The sequence below is a fragment of the Aplysia californica genome, unplaced genomic scaffold (assembly GCF_000002075.1).
Source record: "Aplysia californica isolate F4 #8 unplaced genomic scaffold, AplCal3.0 scaffold00015, whole genome shotgun sequence".
Classification (NCBI taxonomy): Eukaryota; Metazoa; Mollusca; class Gastropoda; order Aplysiida; family Aplysiidae; genus Aplysia; species Aplysia californica.
The window spans coordinates 1,751,149-1,773,026 of record NW_004797285.1 but is presented as its reverse complement, the minus strand read 5'-3'; the positions used below and the strand labels follow the sequence as shown (position 1 = coordinate 1,773,026).

Here is a 21,878-nt window from a genome sequence, read left to right as displayed (position 1 = left end):
TCAACTCAACTTAGTTGTTCTTTTCAAACTAATCATCCAGGGACGACCAGTTTAGGCAGATCTAGTAACTGGATATTAAAGCTCACGTCTCGATTGTTATCATTATAATCGACAAAAATTTCATTAATGCTGGAAATATTTAGGAACAAGAGTCGGAAAGGGCGTCATGCTGGACCATTTCAGCGTCAGAATATAATTTTTGTCTATTCGGACTCGATTCCAAAAAGTCACTTTGAATCTAGAAACAGAGTGTCTACGTACATGGTAACTGGGCATGTAGTCTCAGTATCTATGTACATGGTAACCGGGTACTTAACTAGTGGCCCCTGTAGCTAGGTGCACGGTAACTGCTTCCCCCCCCCCACCCCCTACACACACACTCACTCATCACTGGACTGGCATATCACAACGCTGCTCCGCTGACCACCTGTTTGGAGCCCACCTACACTACAGTTGACTACAGCCACCCCATCGCCCATCCCCTTTCCCCCAGCCTCAGATACTGCTCGCTCAATCTCTCCCACTGTATCCAAGTTCGGGACTTTCCTTGCCCCGCTACACCCAACATTTTAAATAATTGTAGGCAACTAGGAATGGCAAATTTTGCAAACTCCCATGATGGTCATGATACGACTGAAATCTGAAAATTCGTGACTTACCAGGTACGTCTTGGCAACGTTCATGGTTGTCATGCCTCACAAAGCACGAGGACTCTATGAAAAATTATGATAATGCAATCACTGTTCGTCATATCTTGTATTCTGCGTACTGTTTCTATTAAAATTAGGTGCTTCAAAAGACTAATTGCAGATTTGAATGTAGTGATACTTTTTTCATATGAAGCAATCTTTTGCTTGGAACACAGTTGGTCTAATCAAAGGCAATTGACCGCTTAATCTAACTTTACTTTTTGGCACTGGGGATCCCACTGGGCTCAGTGAAGCACAAATTGACCCTGCAACATGAAAGATAAGGAGTAGGAATTTTATGTTTGAAAGCTTCATGTTGAATTAAACAAAGTCTTCTGTAATTTAATTCTAAAGTGTAATTTACCATGAATATAATGAATATAATGAAAATAATGGAGTCCATTTAAACCGAAAATGGATCGCCCAAAAACAATATTCCATGTTTTTTTCTTTTTCTTTGTTAGAAAACTCGATTTCCCAAAATGCTCCCATTTCTAAAACAAAAAGATATTGGGGATTATTTAGAGTTCTCTAAATTTTCACTAACAACACACAAATAGCACAAATCATAGTCTTAGGCGTTTTGAAAGATACCAAAACAAGAAATAAACACTAGAAAACACTTATGTTAACTGTGGACTAGAGAGAGGCATCATCAGTGTGCTGTTAGTTTACCTTTATCACCTGTTATTAGGCCTACACTCTGTGCATAAGTCATGTGACGCAAGGAAAGCAAATGTGCATCTGTTCTGCAACCTTAGGTTGGTCATGGCAAATATCTCTGTGAAACTAGTTCACGTAGGCCCTACACATATAAGCTCATGACCACGTGTGATGTGTTTCACAATATTGCTTACAAGGGCTTTAAACTTTCTCACTTCTCTATCTCTAATCTTATCTGTGTTTTGAGTGACTGTTCGGCAGATGTTCAGCTGACAATGTTGAAGAGAAAGCACAGCGCATACAGCCTGAACCTCCAATTGCAGTTACTGAAAGAGGTAGATAAGAATAAAGTTACAAAAAGTGAAATTTGCCGTGAATGGTATTCCCAACTCTATGCTGTTGACAATCATCATTATTTTAAGCAATCTCTCTAAATGGGAAAATCCAGCTAAATGGAAAAAAATCTGATGGTCCCACGGATTTTGGTTCAAGCGGACTCCACTATAGATTTGTGCAAATTACTCAACTCTTTTGGGTATGAAATTGAAAAGTGGCATATATACATATTTATATTCGTCATGAAATTTAAAAGATTTAACCTATTCTGATAGTTCTTCATCTAATGAAAGAGCTACCGGTAAAAGAGACCTCTGCGGAAAACTTATTTGACGTCGGAGTCAGCGTAAAAGAATATGCCCAAGCTGCTGACTGCCAGTGGTTCACCAGTATAGTGGTTCTGACCAAGAGCTGCTGGGAGCAGCTTGCTAGTGATGAGGAGTTAAAATGCACAGAAAGACCAAGTTTGCAGAAGAAAATGTGTATGAAAACCATTGCCATAGTACCATGGTGTATCTTTGACTCATGGGAGTTTTGGAGTTGACCCTTTTAAAAATTTTTATTTAGTAATAAATAATGTGATTTGGAAGATAAAGGTGACTGACAATCATAGAAATGTGATGCCTCTCACATTGAGTTGAAGCATAGTTGCATCAGTATCTTTAGCAATACATTGACAGATTCTTATCTGCTGTAACATTATGCCAACTGCAAGGACTAAAACTTTCCCCTCCCCTTGTTTGAACAGGTATGCATTTCTCTGTTTGATGGGAAAATTAGGACTCAAGGCGCGCTGTCTGCATGTTAATACCTACATAGAGATATATAATGTTTCTGTATAAATGACTAGAGTACTTGAGGGCAGTTTGCTATTTTGAAAAAAAACCTTTAGAATTTAAGACCAATGTCTTTGGGTTTGTAGAATTTACAAATCAAAGTTTAAATTCTATTCATTTTTCTTTCCACAGATATTGACCAACATCAACATTGGATGATCTGTTAGTGCTACACAACAAAAATAGAAAATGGCCATTTCTGTAGATGTGGTGAAAGTGATTGTATTGGCTGGCCTGTTGGTCATGACCTTTTTATTTGGAATGATCCCTGTTTTCATCATTAATGTTGTGAAAAAGGCGTCGCACAGAAATAGATCAGATTCAAGCTCTAACATGGAAACCGCGGACCAAAGGAGCAGACTGTCATCATACAAGAGAGTTCTGAGCTTTCTGAATTGCCTTGCTGCAGGAGTATTCCTTGCTACTTGTTTTCTTGATCTTCTTCCCAGTGTACAGCGTAATCTAATACAGGTTCTCTATGATATGAAAGTGTACACTGGATTCCCTGTCGCAGAGTTTATTTTAGTTATTGGTTTATTTATTATCCTCATAATAGAACAAATTGTTCTGACTATTAAAGAGAGACCTGCTGTTGTGCAAGAGGAAAATGACCCCAGGCAACCATTGCTTGGTCACCAAGAAGAGAACAAGGATGAGATGATAGAGTCGTACCACAGTGACTACTCTATTGGAGGCATTTGTGATGAGCCTCACGTGACTGTAACAGAGGGTGCTGGTGCTGATGCAGTACACTCAGAAAAGGTGTCAAGGACTCGCAGGCAGAAGGTGGGTGGTACTCAAGCTGGCATACAAGCAGAAGAAACTGACGATTCTGTCTCTGGCGGTGCCAGTTTTCATAGAGAACATGCCAACGAAGAGCACGGACACCACCAGAGACACTCTCCAGCCGACCATTCTCTACAGGTGCACTCCCCTCTGAGGACATTACTGCTCTTGCTTGCTCTCTCTTTACATTCTGTGTTTGAAGGGTTAACAATAGGCCTGCAGCTCAGTGTAGGAGAAGTCCTGGGTATTTTTGCCGCGTTAGTTCTCCACAAAAGTATTTTGAGCTTTAGCTTAGGTATGAATTTAGTTCAGAGCAAACTTTCGGTGAAGTCTGCTATTAAGTCAGTTGTTGTTTTTTCTTTGTCTTCTCCAGTAGGTATTGCTATTGGTATCACTATCACAGACCTCTGGGATTCTGTCTCCTCAGGTTTAATCCATGGTCTACTTCAGGGCATTGCCTCTGGCACTTTTCTGTACATTATTTTCTTTGAAATCTTACCTAAAGAATTTAATTGTGAATCTGACAGGCTGCTAAAAGTTTTATGTTTGATTGTGGGCTTTGCTGCTGTGACTGGTATTCTATTTTTGGATGAAGATGTTAAAAAACCATTTTGTGTTATCAGAGAGAGTGAGAAACCATGACACTTGTGAAAAAGATTCTTTGCCTGTTGTGTTATCAAATTTTTATGAGAAACAATTTTTTAATTATTAATTAGCAAGACTTTATGTGATTTTCGCTGTTCAGAGAAGTGTGATAATCTTACACAGTGTGGACACGGATTTTACCATTATGTGTTGTTTAATGGTTTACATCTGCTAAAGAAGTCTTAACAGCTGTGGTGTTGTTTAAGAGCCAGTACAAAACTTTTTTTCACATACTGTATTATCTAGGTTATAAAACTTTTATGTTAATTTTTACTCTTAGATTCTTGTAATGTAAATGAATACAGATGATTTGACAGAAAAAGGGCTGACTGATGTATCAGTCTTTACATTACCGGTATATCTACTTCACTATTTTCTGATCTGTATTTACCAGCTTCTTGTGTAATGATTTTGCTTTTGGCTGTTGCACACAGAAGACATTAATCGAATCTCGCTTTAGGAAGAAGTTTTGTTCGAGTTTGACTGTCTGTTGGGTTGCTGAGGAGTACTATGCAGTCCAGATTGGTCCTGACTAGCAGGTCAAATTAACCGGTCTCTTAATTAAATTACATAAATTTTGCTGACCCAGATGTAGAATAGCTTTTATAATTATTCATGTTTTGTCTACTTAGGTTGTAATTCCTACAGCTTACATTATTCAGTTTATGTTAACTCGGTGGCCTCTTGTGCTTTTTTTTTCTCCAAAAGGCTTGGCTAGCTGTTGTGCATTTTTCACCATTCCTACTTACAAACAATACATGAGTAGCGTGCGGTGGAGAGGAAAAATGTGATGCAGCGTGGTGGAATCAGGCTCTCGTCAAAATCATCAAATTGAAGAAACCAGCGTTTTTCCGCAGGTTTCTGAATTTTTATCATGTTTTTGTTTTTTGGCCCAACACCTTTCATGCCCATTAAAGGACTTATTTCTGTGTGGATTTTTCTGAAAAACGTTGATTAAAGGCACAAAAAATATAAATTTACAGTTTCCATGGACATTCCAGCTTTGGAATTTACCAAGCTTTGGCGGCCATTTTTTCACTAATTTTACCTCTTAAACCGGGTGACGACCGCCCCCTTCAACCCAAAATATCTCCACTTCTATTGAAGATGGATGGATAATTTTTTCATTGAAAGCAAGACAAATGAACAAGCTTTAAGATGATACCAAAAACTCAATATGCCCAAAAATTGACGAGAGCCTGATTCCACCACGCTGCCTCACAAATAGTACAGTGATGTTGTCTTTTCTCTTGGGGGGATTACAATTTCGACATAATTGTGTTGGAAATTTAAAAGGCCTTTTTTGGCTGGTTATTTCACCATGTTTATATATATATCTTTTCTTGCCAAATATCCTGCCATGTTAAGGAATCCTCTGAGAAATAGTATTGCTTACCTTCATACTTTTGCTGTTGATTTCTTCAGTTTGTCAATCTCAAAATAGTATTATTGTTACCATGAATTGTGTTTTCTTACAATTACTCTGAAGTTATGTTCAAATAGATTTGCTGAATGAATTTCAGTAGATGTGCTCCTTTCAATATTACATACTATGTATATGGAATTTTACACATATCTCCCATGGAGAAGTGTAATAATGTGGTGCTTCCAATGCTTTGTATTCCAATTATTTTTAACAGTTCTGTATTCTTTATCAATAGATGTCATCCCTTCAGTGTGGCATTGTATTTGCTATAATGCACAAAATGTTTACCTCCAAGACGCAATCAGTCAATGTCTATGTGTCGCTTATTCAATAAAAGCAGTAGTTTTTATTGGAGGTCCCCACAAATGCATATATTTTAAATATGGAAATTTCATATTGTTTTTAAGCAACCAACAAGAGGGTATATATATTCTCAGGTAGAATCCTTTAGAACAATTTTTGTTTGTTTGCAGATCTGTTTTTACCATTCTTTTGCAAGAAATTGTTTCTGAGAATGTTTTCTTTGTTCTATCCATTTAAGATACAACTCGCTGGAATCAGGCATTCATCAATTTTTGGGCACATGGAGTTGTTGGTATAAACCCCTAATCTTAATAAAAGCCTGTTCATTGGCTTTGCGTTTGATGGGAAGAAAAATACCAATTTTTCTTGAATAGAAATTAGAAGTTGAGATATTTGTGATTGAAGGAGGTGGGGGTTGCCTGATGTCAGAGCCGGAGATAACATTAGGTAGAAAATGGCCATTAAAGTTTGTGACTTCCAAAGTTGTAGTGTCCTTGGAAAATGCAAATTTACATTTTATGCGCCTGTGATCAATGTTTTTCCAGCAAAGCCCATGGAGGAATGTGTTTTTAAGTGGACAAATAGTGTGTTCAGCCTCTAACAAAAAATGCGGGAGAAATTGCAGAAGAGGCTGAAAAAATGTCGGTTTCTTCTGTTTTGAGGAAGATCGGATTTAACCTTGGTGCCACACATGTGTAATTGAGGTCTGTTTCATTCAAGGTGGCAGAGGTCTAGGCAACGAGATTTTGAGGAAATGAAACTTTGATGGTAGTATTATTCGTGAAATTCACAAACTGCAATGAAGCATGTTGCATTGTGGTTAAAATAAAATCAGGTGTTCATCAAAATAATGAAATTGGAGAAACAGATCAATATTTTTTCAATGGTTGGCCAATTTTTACCGATTTTTTGTTTTTGTTTTGCCTCAACACCTGTTATGTCCATCTAAAACACATTTTTGCATAAATTTTACTGAGAAACATTGATCAAAGGCACACAAAAAATGTACATTTGCAGTTTCCGGGGCCTCTTAAAAGCTTTAGAGCTCCCCCAAACTTTGGTGGCCATTTTCTTGCTAATTTTGCCTCTAACACCAGGCGACTTCCACCTCCTTACTTCAGCTGTAACATATGTCGACTTCTATTCAAGATAAATGAATATTAGGATATTCTTCGAAAGCAAGACAAATGTACAAGCTTTAACATGATACCAATAGCTCCATATTCCCAAGATTTGACGAATGCCTGATTCCTGTGTGTCATGACCTGTTGTTTTTTTTTTCTTATGCATGTTAATGTATAAGTCCATCAGCAACATTTGCTATTCAATTTTCACTTATCACAGCACTATTCGCCATGCACCCAAGCTAGTGATTCTCAGCTCTGTATGTCTCTGCTTTTATCTCTCATTTCACCCACACAACATCCTAACAGATCTCTCAAGTATGGCAGGTGATAGTGGGTTGGATTGATTTTTTTTTTCAAATCGTAACTGTAGACTGTAATCATGCATCAAATGTCAAGCTGCTATACAGTGACACTCATGGTTATTCATAATACCTGGTACTTAGAATATCAAATGGGGGGAGGGGAGCTGTAAAACCCTGCACTCATAGAAAATCTCCCTGGCCATTTAGATGTTGCAGCAAGGCTCTAGAATAATCTACGTTGTTCCTGACTTTTATTTATTGAAGCTGTTCAGTGGTCCAGAAGTTTTATTTGAAACAAGGTACAATATGATATAAAGTTTTGTTATGCAGTAACTCCAAATTAGTGCAATGCTCAGTTTGATTTGGGGGGGGGACACTCAAGTCCAGTACATGTACTTGATGTACTGATATTGATACTGTATTTTCCGTGGATACTGTTAGTGGCCTTGGCGTTTTACAGTTTCCATTGTCAGCCCCCCAGTCATTTGAGTTGGTCAAGTCTGAGCACTCTAGAAAATGAGATGAATGTTCACGTTTGGTCACCACTGGCAAACAAGATAGATCTACACATTGAGAACAAAGTGGCCATGTGCTATGGAGGTTTGGGGGGGGGGGGGGTTGGGACCACAGTTTTCATTGAAAGGTTTTGCTTATTAGGCTTTTAGAAAGTTTTTATGAGGGGTAAATGTTTTATAGCGCTCGCAACTGCATAAGGTCATGTATGAGCACACGGGGCACATTAAATATTTTCAGTTTGGTAGGAAATTTTTGATTTTGCCCAGGTGGCAGTCGAAGTATATAATCATTGATTTTGGACCACCAAGGGATCTTTAACATGGACAACTTGCACACGGGACCTCCGAGATTTTTCGCCCTTATCCGAGAAGGCTGGGTGACAGATCTTACCTACCATAAGACCAGGGGTGTGGCTGATGAACAGCAGTAAAAATGAGCCAATGAGTAGCAGTAGAAAGGCTGCAGAAAGAGTCTGGAGCCCAGAGGAGGTGGCAAAGGAGGTGATGGAGTGGAGGCAAAAAGTGGAGATGAAAGCAGACGATACAACATTGTGTTAGAGAGCTGGAAAGGAGGTGAAAGGAGACAATTTTAGAGAAGAACATTTCCGTCGCTCTCTGGATTCAAATCCGGCACCTATTGACTGAGAGGCGAATGCTGCATCCTCTCGGCCACGAGAGCCCCCACTAATTTTTTAAGTAAGAAAATTTTTTTTTTATGTATGGTTCTCGCATGCCATCAAATGCAATTAGAGACCAATGGCACAATTAGGTGGTTTTTCTTTCACTAAGTTCCACCCTTTGCTTCCCAATATTCTTGACCAAATTATTGGTTTATTAGAATTTTCAGTACTGTGTGAAAAAAATATTGCTGATGGAAGTAGAAATCTCCATGTTTTTCGTTTGTTGTTTTTATTTGGGCGGGGGGTTGTTGTAAGATTTTTCTTTCTAATCATAGGGTTGGACAGTATGTTTATTTTATATTAATACAGACACAAATGTACAGTATTGAAACGTTCACCTCTGATTTGGTTTCATCATTGTAAGTGTAAGTCAGTTTTTATTTGTGCCATTATTTCAAGTCATGTATAGATTTCTCTGTATCTGTTCTATGCTCATTTGAGGCTTCAAAGTAATTCCTCATTGGGGGTTTTATTTGAGGGGGATTATTGATGATTTGATGAAATTTTTTTTCTATGGGAACAGTGCCGTTATCTTAGAGGTGAGACCTCTGACAGGAAAGGGTCAATAAACAATGTACAGTCAAACCTAGTTATGCCGAACCCAGTTACACCGCCAGGTTTTGCTAGTGTATGAAAAGAAATTATGCACATAATGCAGACATAGTATTTGTGCCTTTACTCTGCCGTCCAACGACTGTCTAAGTTGTACGGCACTTATTAACCCTATCCAAACGTCGTGTTTTACTATCGTATCCATACGACGTGGGGAACTCTAGCCTCCACTTTCCAAAGCGGAAATTTACTCGTTAATCCGATCCGTACGCTTTGCATAGCAGCCTGTCAAAAACGATGTTTTGAGAAATTTTGAAAGTTTCAAAGTCTTCGTACTAGGAGTATTCTAAAATGTGAAGAATACAACCCCGGGGATACAAAATCCAGGGCGTACGGACAGGGTTAAACTAATGTAAATTTGCCTCTCTGTACCACCCGCGAACTGGTCGCAGGAGGTACACACTATACACAGCACATAGTGTGACATAGCACCCATTTGTTGGCTGCTTGATTATCTAAATCTCTGTCCCACGCCACTTAGTCCCACTGGCAAAATATCTGACGTCTCCAGACTCCAGATATCAGCCGGATGACCTCAAGCCACTCAAGGCTGGCGGGTGTGTGAGGATTTTATTTTGTGAGCTCAGTCTTACGCCCAAATCTACATATATTATAATATATGACAAGTCTCAGACAGCCCAAGAACACACTCACACACACGCACACGCACACACACGCACACACACACACACGTACATGCTCTCTCTCTCTCTCTCTCTCTCTCTCTCTCTGTCACACACACACACACAAAATAGAATATACACACACAAAATAGAATATAAACAGTGCAGAGCTGCCAACCTCACACGAAAAGTATGTATTCTTACGGTTTTATTTTTACTTTTGTAAACTTATAAGACTTTTTCATATTATTTTGTACATCATTTTCATGTCAGCCGGGTAGCATTAGGATTTTAGGTGTCATATTCTTCTGCTTGTCCAGATAACTGTTTAACTCTAATTATTGGCTTTTGAAATGGGGCAGTTCATTCCATTCATCGCCTAGATCATCCTTGGCTTCTGGTGGAACTAGGTCTGAAAAAATTAACTGCCAGGCTTTGAGTTTCTCTTGGATCGAGTAAACGCATGTAGTGCCACCACAGAATCCTGTCTAAGAGAGAACCACTTTCTTATTTGCTGGCAGAGTTCAATGAGAAAGTTTCTGGCGTCATTTTTTAAACGAGCTTCTTTGTCTCCCAATGGCTCTTGCATAATTTCTGTTTCACAACGTCCACCAACTCCCACTTCCAGCACGTCATTGAAGAGAGTTGAGTCTGATGGATCGATCTCAGCCACATCTTTGGATTCAATGACAGAGGATTTGATGTACAGACTAAAAAGAACTCTGTATTCACTTCTCATGCTGGCAAACACTTTGTGAAGTCGAAATGACTCCGACTGAAATTCAAGATTTAAAATGTTCACTTTTTTCAGGACATCAGAAATAAAAGCATATATGCTTTGTTCCTGCTCTTGCCATGCCTTGATACAGCTGTCCTAACTGTCCTACACCATCTACCTTGTTAATAGTGAATCCCCAACAACTGCAATGTTAGTACATATGTACACGACTGGAGCTGACTTTTATTGTTGATGTCGGAAGTGGGTAATATAAACAAAAGCACATGGCTTACGGGGGCTCTTCTGGCCCGTGATGAAACAGAAAGTAAGGTACGAAACTGTCGCTACCATGGCATCTACCCCTCTAATATTGAAGAAAAAGAAAAAACTTCAAAATAGATTAAAGATTATTGGTTTTGAGTCTCTGATGATAACCGAGGGGGGAATGTTGAACAGTTCTTCTAACTTTAAAAATTTGCACACAGAGTTCAATTGTCTTTGAAGATTTGGCGCAATGTTTTTATGGCACTTGAGAACTTGGTAACACAGTTCATCAATAAAGTTCTTTGGCACTTCAGAGTGACCACATTTCAAAATGTCTGTCACCTTCATAAAAACTGCAGAGCGTCCAGATAATGAAAACTAAGAAAATGAGTGACCTTGAACAGGTACACAACTGTTGGGTTCTTCTTCTTCCTCGTTCTCGATGACAGCAGCTAGACAGTCAGTCCGATGTCGCGCACAAACTGTGCAGTTCGCTTCAACTCTGAGAGACTGCCATAAGGCTTTCTCTCAAGGGGAGCCACATTCTGCCACGTCTGTGTACGAAGGGTGGCGTAGCGCGGGCAGTGCTATATATATATATAGGCCTATATATTAACTTAAGGATATGGTTGGCATCCTCTTGGTCGTGTCCACATTCACAGATCGCTGACTCTTCCACTTTTAATTTGGTGTGCATATATATATATGGTTTTTGAGTCTGTTGTGGCCACAAAGGAGTCTAAAGATTGTGACCTGGTCTGTTCTATATTTTAATATGTAGTAGGGGGTCATGTCTGTTGTGTTTAGGGTGGGGCCTTTTCCATCTGTTTCTTAAGGCAGATTTTATAATGTTTTTGACTCTGATAGATCCGTGCCATTTTCAATCTGGGTCGTTTTGGCTCCTTCTTTGGCTAAGTCGTCTGTTTTTTCTTTTCCATGAATGCCACAGTGATCTGGTATCCACTGCTGAGTTGTGTTGGCTTGGGGGTTTATATCACATAGGAGTGATAGGAGTTGTCGTACTTGAGCTGTTGGTGGCTTTTGGAGAGCTTGCAGGACAGATTTGGCTTCTGTGAGGATGACGGTGTTGGCTTTAGATTTTTGGTGATTCAAGAGAATGGTGGCTGTTGTTTAGAGTGCTGATGTCATGTTTCTACTTTGTAATTGGAAGATAGAGATCCTGTGGGGATGGAATGGCTCTCTGTTGTCCCATCTATCCACTCTATGTAGATGCCTCCACCGCCGTTTTGACTGCATCAGTTGCTGATCCATCTGTGTAAACTCGATTCCGCCGGTTGCTTGGGAAGTTTTTGTCCAGGTAGTCGAGCGTCAGTGACTTGAGTATTGGAGGAGGGACTTCAGGTTTGGTGCCAAGCTTTTCTAGGTTCTCTCGAATTTGAGGGGGGGGGTGATTAGTCTGAAGAGGGTGGACTTGACATGGGTCTAGTGGGGTTGGAGATTCTTCAAGAGAGATTTCGAGCCCAGAGCTGGAGTGTCTGGTCATATGGAGGAAGCTTGTTCTTTTTAAACGTTTGCTCTAGCTTTCAGAAGATCTATCCTTCATTCTTCAACTGTTGGTTAATCAGCAAGGAATAAAGAGAAAAGTGAAATAAGTCTTCGAAAGGATACGACTGGATCGCAAGAACATCAGTCCTGGTAGTGAGCGGGTCTCCTGGCCACTCGCCCACTTCGGGAAGCTGGTGGAGCAAGACTGGCTGGAGCGGCAGTTGGCTGAGGTGATGGGGGTGTGACATCAGGCTCCACCGGCTGGGCAGCTGGTGTCGAAAGGGAGGGAACTGATATCGGAGTAGGCTCTTGGGTGGCATCAGGGGAAGCAGGAATGGAAGGAGGGTCGACGTAGGGCTTCATGTGTTTGCGGTTCTGGCGGTAGGCCTTTTCTCCTGACTGGATGATGTAAGACTTCGGTGCACACTGTTCTTTGATAATTAAATCGCAGGGGCCACGCCACTCCTTGTCGTTCTCCAGCTTCTGCAGGACGAGCTGACCAGGATTCAATTTATTGAAAATGACGTCCTAGCACAAAAACAATGTCAAATTCGGATTAAGCGTATCAAAATTGACGAAATGGCTCGCAGCTGCCTTGTTTTATTGCGTTAAAAAAAATTAATGCATCGAATGCATCGTTGGGGTAGAGTAGTGTTTGCTGTGTCAATTGGTCACGGCCATGTGTGATGTCATCATTCAACTATTCAACCCCAGTAGATCTGTGTAGTGTGTAGAAGACAGTAGAAGGTCTATTCATTATGGCGTCGTGGAATAAAGATACTATTTTGTTTATTGACCTCTATAGACAAAAAGAATGCATGTGGAAAGTAAAAAGCAAACAATATATAATATAGTAGTAACAAGTATGCTAGAGATAGGGCTTATGAAAGGCTTGTAGAACTTTGCATGCTATATGAATCTGAAGCAAACACTTCAGTGTGTAGTAAACTAGGTGACCTTTAATTTGGCGCAAATGCAGTATCAATATGAGATTATCTGCAGTCGAACTGCATTTAAAAAATGTTCTATGTATTACACCTTCAGATAAACAACCAACTGCAGTAGACTACAGCAAGGCTGCAAGCATGGCTGCAGTTTAAAATCCTGTCCGGACTAACTGTACGTGTAATCCACCCGTTAGAGTTGATCCGGGCACAATGGGCTTGTGGTCGGTGAGCAGTGTGAATTACGGCTACCCGATGAGGTACCGATCGAACTTTTTGCACGCCCAGGTGGCCACCAACAGTTCGTTTTCTATCTGATCGTAGTTCTTTTTTGGCCCTAGATAGTGTTCTAGAGCAGTAGGCCACTGGCTGAAAATCACCACTGGAGGAGGAACCCCCCCCCCGTCCGTAGCTGCTTGCATCAACGCTTACTGACTTACAATGACAGGCTTCCTCGTGTCGAAGAAGGCGAGTGTTGGAGCTGACGACAGCAACTTCTTGACTTCAGTGAAGGCAGATGACTGTGCTGGAGTCCAGGCCCACTCAGCATCGTGGTTCAGAAGATCGGTGAGCGGCTTCATGGCTGTTGACATATTTAGCACAAACCTGCCCAAATAGTTCACCATGCCGAGCACTCGTCGCAAGTCTGTAATGTTCTTTGGCTCTGGCATCTCAGTGATATCGCTGACCTTGGATGGATCTGGCCTTACACACTTCTCGTTGATAATATGGCCCAGAAAATCGATTTCATCCTTGTCAAACTCCCACTTGGATTTGTTTAACTTGACCCCACGCTCATTTAGTCGCTGAAAGACTTTCTTCTTCAGCTCATTGTGTTTCTCCTGACCATCCGTGTGCAGGAGGATGTCGTCCATAAAGCACTCAACACCGTCTATGCCCTCTAGAATGCCTTGCATCGTGCGCTGAAATATCTCAGGCACAGATGTGATTTCAAAGCAGAGACGTCTGTAGAAGTAGAAGTCCATGTACCGGCCGAATGAGGTAATGAAAGTAGTCAGCTTCGTGGAGTCATCGTCCAGTGTCAACTGCCGAAAAGAAGAGGTTGCATCAAGCTTGCTAAACTTGTTTGATCCACTGAGTTTGTACAAGATGTCGTCTTTGGTAGGCTGCATGAGTCGTTCACGTTTCACTGACAGGTTGAGCTTTTTCATATCTGTGCAGATTCTGACGCTATCAGACCTTTTTCTGACCGGGACCATGGGCGCGCACCAGTCGGTTGGAGGGCTGAACTTTTCAATGACACCTGCGGCCCCCATGCGGTCCAGTTCAGTTTTGACGTCATCCATGAGTGGAAGAAATCCAGCGTGCGACGCTCACGGAGTATGGCTGTGCATTTCCTTTCAAGACGATTTTCACTGGCTCGCAGCATAGGTTCTGGTCCCCCATCGCCGAACACTAGGTTGGCAGAGTCTATTCTGTCTCGAGAAATCAGTACCAGACGAACTGCGGCGTCGCGACACAGAAGACAGTCAGTGTCGCCGTCAAGGACGAAAACAAAGAACGCAAAGTTGCGATTGTTATGTTGCGTAGTCCCACCAAATTCTCCCACGCTCCTTATGGCTGCACCAGGACTGCGAAGAACTGCAGACGTTATTTTCAGCTTTGGATGAGGACGAGGACTGAGATGGCTGTAGTCAGCCTTCGACATTATCGAAACGTCGGCCCCTGTGTCTATCTTGAAGGATGTAGCTCTCTCTCCAAGGTTCAGCGTAACGCACCATGGTGGCTCGCTAACTTTGCCGAAGTTCTCATCAGGAACGACATTACTGTCCGAGTCTTTGTCAACAGCTCCTAAGAAGAACGGAGTTTCCGATTCAGTGATTTCGTTGACATTGCTGCTGCTGTTGCGACAGGCTTCCGCGAAATAATTGCGCTTGCCACATTTTCTGCAAGTTTTTTCACGCGCTGGGCAGCTGTTTTGGGCCTGACCTCTCCCGCAGTTGCCGCAGTTTATAGGAAGTTGACGGTGATGCGTGGCCGCCTCTGTGTTGTGGAGTGTGTGGGTGTTCTCCTGCTCTTCGGCCGCCTCTACCCCTGGGAGGAGCAGACGGTGAAGATCCCCTCTGTTTCTGGCTGCAGCGCACTGCATCTTCATCTATTGTGACTACTGCACGTGGCTGACTTTGGCTGCTAACCTGACCCTTCACGAGCTCGAAATGGCGTGCTGTATCGATGGCTGATTTCAATGTAGAGTTGCCTCGAGTTGAAAGCGCTGTGACAGTTCATTGTGTCCAGTACTCCTAGGACGAGTCTATCCCTAATGGTTTCATCTCGGTCTCTAAAGGCTGCATGTTCTGAAAGCCAGTACAGGGCTCTGACATATTCTTCTATTGTCTCCCCGCTGTTTTGTGATTGTGTTTGAAACTTTGCTCTTTCGTAGATTAGATTCCTCTTGGGGACAAAGTGATCGTCGAAGTTTTCTAAGACAGTGTCAAAAGTTGTCCTTTGGATCGTTGCCTTCGACGGGAGCAGGTAACGTGAACGTGTTAAAGATCTGTTCAGCTTGGCGTCCCACAGCGTAAATTAATGCACTTACTTGGATTGCTTCGGTCTCTTCGCTCTTAGTGGCTGTGCGGTATCGTATCATACATACTCTGTTGCCACTCAGGCCACGCGTGAGGTTCGAAAAAGTCAAACGGTTCAGGAGGCTTGAAATGAGGCATTCTCCATTCTGGCACTTTGACACGTCAACCATTGACTTCTGACACCATGTAATGTTTGTAACGACTGTAGACGGGCAAGACAGACAAACACGACACTAAACGATAAAAAGAGAGCCCAGGTGCAGTGTTTGGCTTTTATTGTTGATGACGGAAGTGGGTAACATAAACAAAAGCACATGGCATACGGGGGCGCTATCGTGACAACATGTTGCACTTTCATCAAGAAATCACACCATAGCCACGACATTTGATTCTCAGATGCATGTGTAGATCTATCTGCACTTTTGTCAATGAGAAATAAAACGTTGTGTGCTTTACACAAGTCCTCAATTTTGTGCTTCTCGTAATGGGCTATCCCGTGCCTAACAATGTTGTAAGTTCTTTTGGTATGTTTCAGTTTCATTCAGGAAAAGCGTTTTTTTACAAACTTCAACGAGATGGTCAACATGAAGGAACCGTGTGTTGTGTTGAGCAATGGAACTTGATATCGGAAGCTCTGCTCTTGCAACTTTCGTCTCCAAATAAGTTGATTCATTTTCTTGTTGGGTGAAGAGTTTTGGGATTTTCGGTGAGCTTTGGTTCGTTCAAATCCTGTCAATGTGCTTTTTTGTCTTCTGGTGATTAATGAGGGCTCCTTTGTGTGGCAAAAAGAATTTGTGTTCACACGCTTTACAATAGGGCAAACTAGTGTGGGACAACGGGGTGGGGGGTTACACTGGGGCTTAAAAGTAAAGTGCTTGCCGTGATACAAAATGTGTACTATTAGTACTGATTGAGGATAAAGGAAGGAATAAGAAAAAAATAAATGAACAACCTTGGCGTTCTTTTTTCTTCTTTTTTTTTTTTGGGGGTGTAGTTTGACTTTGAGTGTAATATTTATGCGATCGAAGTCAAGCGTTGTTACTATTGAAAACGCGCGCCTTTTGCATGGATGATTAGAGTTATGTGTAAGTGTAAGCTTTTCTCAAGACTACGAAAGTTTCAGCATCACTGCAACCTGCGCTCCCCCTATCTATCCGACTAAGGACTCGAGTATGCTTTCTATCAGTTTTTTCCCTCTACTTTGACTTTGAGACCCAAAAGTGAGGTTATGCGTGCAACGTTTTGTCTTGCATGCTTGTCTCTTAAAATAAAGTAAAAGGGCCCCCCTACCCACCCTCCCCAGTGCCCCGTATGACTGATTTTGCCATTGGTTCCGATTTTTTTTCGCCAGATCCTGATTTTTAAACTCTGAAATCCTGATTTTTAGATTTCATGCCGTCCCCGTGGTTTTATGCACCCTGCATAATTTAGCAAAATTTTGTCATTTTTTGCTTAATTTCTGATTATTTTCCTTTGTCATTCGTTGTTAAAATTAACAGAATCGCATAATTTCACATTTTTGGGCCCAGTTTACATAATTTCAGAATTTTTCTTGCATAAAACGACGGGGATAGATAGAGTGGCAGGTGTCCATTTTAGTTTAGTGATTAGAAGGTAAAGTTTGAAATTGAAAGCAACTGCATTGAAAAAACTTTCGGAAACTGGACAAAGTCTCCGACTGATATAATTGGAAGAAACAATACAAATTGTGTAAATATTTTTTTACGACTTAAGTCGCCAAAACTTGCTATTTAAGTTTAAGGTCTTAAATTAATTTTTAAAATTTAACCTGATTTTACCTTTTTCACCCTCAATTGTACTCTTTTTACTTAATATGGTTGGCAGCTCTGACAGAGAGAGGGAGAAGACTCTCAGATATAAATCACCAACAAAAAAGACCCTATTCAAACACAGATCACTCACTCAGCAGAATCATCTCCCTCGACAGTTGGCATTGAATTGGCAGTTGTGGCTGAGTTTAACAGAGGAACCACCTGTTCCACTTTTCTGCCAACTTCATGTTCACAGGGGTAACGGTATTACAGTGGAACTCGGATTCAACGAGAAATCGAATTCAACGAGATGAGATAGATTCCCCGTTTTTTATCTTCTTTAAAATCAATAAAAATAATCCGGATTCAACAAGCACTCAAATCAGCGAGCTCGGATTCAACGAGGTCGCTTCCCGGGTGAACAGCCCCCGCAGACGTGGCTTCGCTCATTTTCCTCCCAGAACGAACTATATCTATTCCCGGAAACCATCCATTGCACCTGCATCGTGAACCATTATTCACTTAGCCGATTGCATGCGACCAATCAGCCGCCTTTTTTCATACCAACACATGCGTTGTTGACATGCGCACGTGTCTACTCTGGCGTGTGTTGGGGCCAGTTGGGTGGCCTGAACACGTGTGGCTGGCTGTGTGTGCGTGTGTCGGGGGGCACTAGCGGCCCGGGCGTTGAACGTCGCAGATACAAACGCGTCAGTCTTTTTTTTCCCTCGGCAGCTGATCACTTTTACAATGATAAGCTAGTCTTGACGTAGATGTACATAATGAATTGTGCGCTGGTCTATGGAATCAAAAGTTGACGTATGCTAGGCTCTACACAGCAACACGACCCTTTGGTAAACAATCGAGATGACTCAGGCGTGTGAATTTGAACGAATCGGGTCTTTTTTTTACACAGCTCATAATATGCAGGCATTTCAGGCACTACTTGTGACTTCTCTTTTTGCATTACTTGCTTAGTGCCTGTAATTATCTACACAAAACCTCATGTCCATGTTTGCTACAACGAACACTCGGATTCAACGAGGTTTTAGGTCAGGCCCGGCGACCTCGTTGAATCCAAGTTCCACTGTATTAGTATTAATTATTTTAATTAACAAGGTTTGGCTTTGACTGTACACTCAATGGGGAAAATTATTATTAGCAATTCTTAATTGTGTTGAATTTTGAGGGCTGAGGCTCAACATAGTTTCTATATTTCTATCCTTTGCCAAAGAACTACGCACTGAAATCATGTAAAGGTCTAAGCTAAACTGGTGTCACTGCATTTATTCTTGTTTGTTTCGCTCAAAATCATACACTTTTTGCTATTACCAGTCCACCAATATCTTTTCTAGAAAATATTAGACCTCTGTTTTGTGAATAAAATGTAAGTAACGTGAAAACTGTGTTATTATCTTTTTGTCAAGTTCTTTTGACTCTCTGTGTGACTACACTTGTGGTGTACAGACGAAAACAGCCAGGCTGAAGTTCACCAAACCCTTCCTGTCCGTTCTGGAATATCTCATGTTCAGTGGAGGCCAACTGTTCTATTTGCCTATTTTTTTGTGTCAAGGCAGCACGTCATGATGATCATGGCAGCTGTAAATTGTTGTAAAAGACCTAGGCCTACATTTACTAGGACACTGTTGAGCTATTTAGACAGGCAGGTCTGGGTTGAGCAGAGTATGATATCGGTAGAAAGATGGAGACTTTAATAGTAGATATCTTCCCTTCATAGTATAGGGAGGGAGACTCGAGTCACTTCTTTTGGGTGCAAGGCGGAAAGCCTAACCATTACGTCATATTCATAGATGGTGGTATCTACACAGTTAGTTGTTACCTTTCAACAAGAGTGACTTTTGGAAGTAAAAAAAAACACACACACACATATATTATATAGATATAGAATAGATCAGATATGGCATTTCCTGAACATCAGGTAGGCTACATGCATTGCGCAATGTCTTCTTGGGCATTGCCAAGTCACTTCTCTTTTACCACGCTTTTAAAGATCTATTGGCCCAGTGAATGGTTCAGGCTGAAAAAGTACCAAAGTAGTGTAGTGTAAGTGTAACAACAGGGTCAGGCTGACAGAGTGTTGGTGTCAATTAATGTCGGTGACATGGATTACAGGTGGGTGTGTCCTTGAGCGAGACAAGCTAGACCTTGTTCAAAAACAGGGAGTTGCATTGTGACAGTGGCAATGTGTCTTCTTCTTTACGTTCCCCTGCTGGTTCTTCAACCTGCAGTGCAACTGATTTCTACGTATGTAACTGTTTTTCCTACTTCGTAGAGCCCCTCGCCTTCAGGCAGCCACATTCCAATTTCAAAAGTTGGCTACCAGGTTTTTAAAAAATACTATACTGATTAGAGTATTTTTAGTTTTGGTAGTGATTTAATTTAAAATTTAGCAGGGTGGAAGCTAAAGCCTATTTTTAGACTAACTTACAAGTATCAATTTTAGGATCACCAAGTGATCTTTGATTACAGTTACATTGGAAACCTAATATAACAGGGATGGTGGGACCAGAGAAAAAGCCCTGTAGCTAGATCCCTGTTAAATCAGAAATACAAGGGAAGTAAGAATTTGCGGACTAATCCAGCTGTATTTATTCATGGGTAGTTTCCCTTGCCACAAGTATCCACGAACAGGGGTTTTGGCCATGTGGCAGGCATGCGTATGCATGATACATTACACGTGCTTGTTGTAGAGGCTTTAGATTAGATATAAGTCTGCAGCACACCTCAGCCCTCTCTCGCTTCACCCGCTGCATGTGCTTGCAGTGGCGTGGCCTGAGTGGGCTTGCTCCATCACTGCGTTACTCTCTCTCTCGCTTACTTTTTACTCATTGTTAATGAGCCTTTGTCCCTGCTATAACCTATTGGGCTCCGATGAGGCCCTGTTATTGCCGATAACTTTTAATAAAGGCAGAGAATAAGAGTAGGAAAAAAATGGGGATTTAAATAATCCCTGTTATTACCAGATCCCTGTCATTACCAGGTCTGTTATATATGGTTTCCACTGTAAACATGTGCAACTTGCACACATGACGTTCAAGATTTTTCACCCTTATCCGAGAAAGCTAGGTGTTCGATCTTACCAATCCTGAGATCAGGGATGTGGCTGAAAGACAGCAAAAAGAAGGAACCAGGTGTAGCACTATTACTACAGTATTACTATTAGCAGTAGAAAGAGTCAGGAGTAAAGGAAAAAGGAGCTCAGAGGAGACCAGGGGCGGAGGGAGAAGAAGGTGAAAGTACTGAAAGTAGATGACAGAGCAGGACTAGAGAACGGGAAAGCATGTGACTTGTGAGAGAAGAAAAAGGTTTGTCGCTGTCAGGTTTCGATCCTGGAACCATTAGCCTTTAGAATGAGAGGCAAACACCGGTCCTCAAAACCATGAGAGTCTCCTTCGCAGTTAAGTGTGATATTTAGATATAATTTACATCATTGTGTCACATGATACTGTGACCTACTTTAAATGATTATTTGCATGCACCGTAGGTGTCATCGTTGCTTGACTTCCACAAAGGAATGTTTAAAAATAGTGCTTTTCTTTTTAATAAGTTAAACAACCAGCAGAACGACATGATGGTCTTTCACTGATATATCTTTACATTAACCAAGGTGCATGAAACATAACTCTGTTGTCCTGTTGTTTTAAATCGTTTATAATATCAGTCAGCAACAGTACAAAAGTCATAAAACAAAGTTGTAGTAATCACACAAGTGCACTATCACTATCAACCAAGTTTATATGTGTTGATCAACATATTATAGACCTTTGAAATGCAGTCCTCATGCTGAAGGGCACAAACTCAGATGGTAGCTGGATCGTAAAAGTAAAGTACCGGGTAAGTAATGTAGTCCTGTCAAATGAGAGGTACTATAAACCTTCACCTTCAAAAAAAGAAAATCAGTGAAACACGGATAGATCGAACACAGAAGATTCGAAACCACGTATCAGTCAAACTGAGCCTGAGATCCCTTTTTTTTCTTCTTCTTTATCTTTGTAAGAAGATATATCACGAACTACCGAGTCCAGTCGGACAAATTCGAGATATCCGTGTCATACTGTAGAGCAAGTACATGCACAGTATAATCTATACCTTAACTACGTTTTTTACCACTGTTCTGATAAAAAAAATGGGAGCAAAATTAAACCTCATTGCAGAAAAATGAGGCTCGCGTTTCCTTTGCAGTTGTATTCGTACAATTAGCAATAGCTACGCATTCGCACACATTCAGAGCTATACCTTAATTTTATGATCCTACCCTCCCTTGTCTGCCTTTCACTGAAGCAGACAGAAAACAATTGAAACAGCAACAAAAATATCTTAAACTATACATACATAAGAAATGGCAAAATGAAAAAAATACTGGCTTGAGTGGTAGGCTACCATAACTATAAAAATTCCAACTCACAGAAAAAGTCAAACCAAATCTCAAGCCAAGCCTACTCATGATTCAACCAAAACAAAAGTACCAGGTATAAGAGAAAAACAAAATTAATCAATGAAAGTTCATAGAAATTTTCAATCACATTGACAATCAAGCTGTGATAGACCAGGTCAGCTTTCAAGT

The 21,878-nt window shown here is 41.0% G+C and overlaps 1 protein-coding gene across 1 annotated transcript; it reads left to right on the top strand.

The window, feature by feature from the left end:
* Positions 1 to 379: 379 nt before the first annotated feature.
* LOC101845374 (zinc transporter ZIP1) lies at positions 380 to 4,176 on the top strand. The gene is made up of 2 exons (XM_005090308.3): positions 380 to 1,687; positions 2,657 to 4,176. The coding sequence occupies exon 2, from the start codon at positions 2,714 to 2,716 to the stop codon at positions 3,950 to 3,952; it is 1,239 nt and encodes a 412-aa protein (XP_005090365.1). The 5' UTR covers positions 380 to 1,687; positions 2,657 to 2,713; the 3' UTR covers positions 3,953 to 4,176.
* The last annotated feature ends 17,702 nt before the right edge of the window (positions 4,177 to 21,878 follow it).

Bases quoted from the DNA above. Each gene is read 5' to 3' on its own strand.
- LOC101845374 (XM_005090308.3), top strand. From the start codon at position 2,714: ATGGCCATTTCTGTAGATGTGGTGAAAGTGATTGTATTGGCTGGCCTG.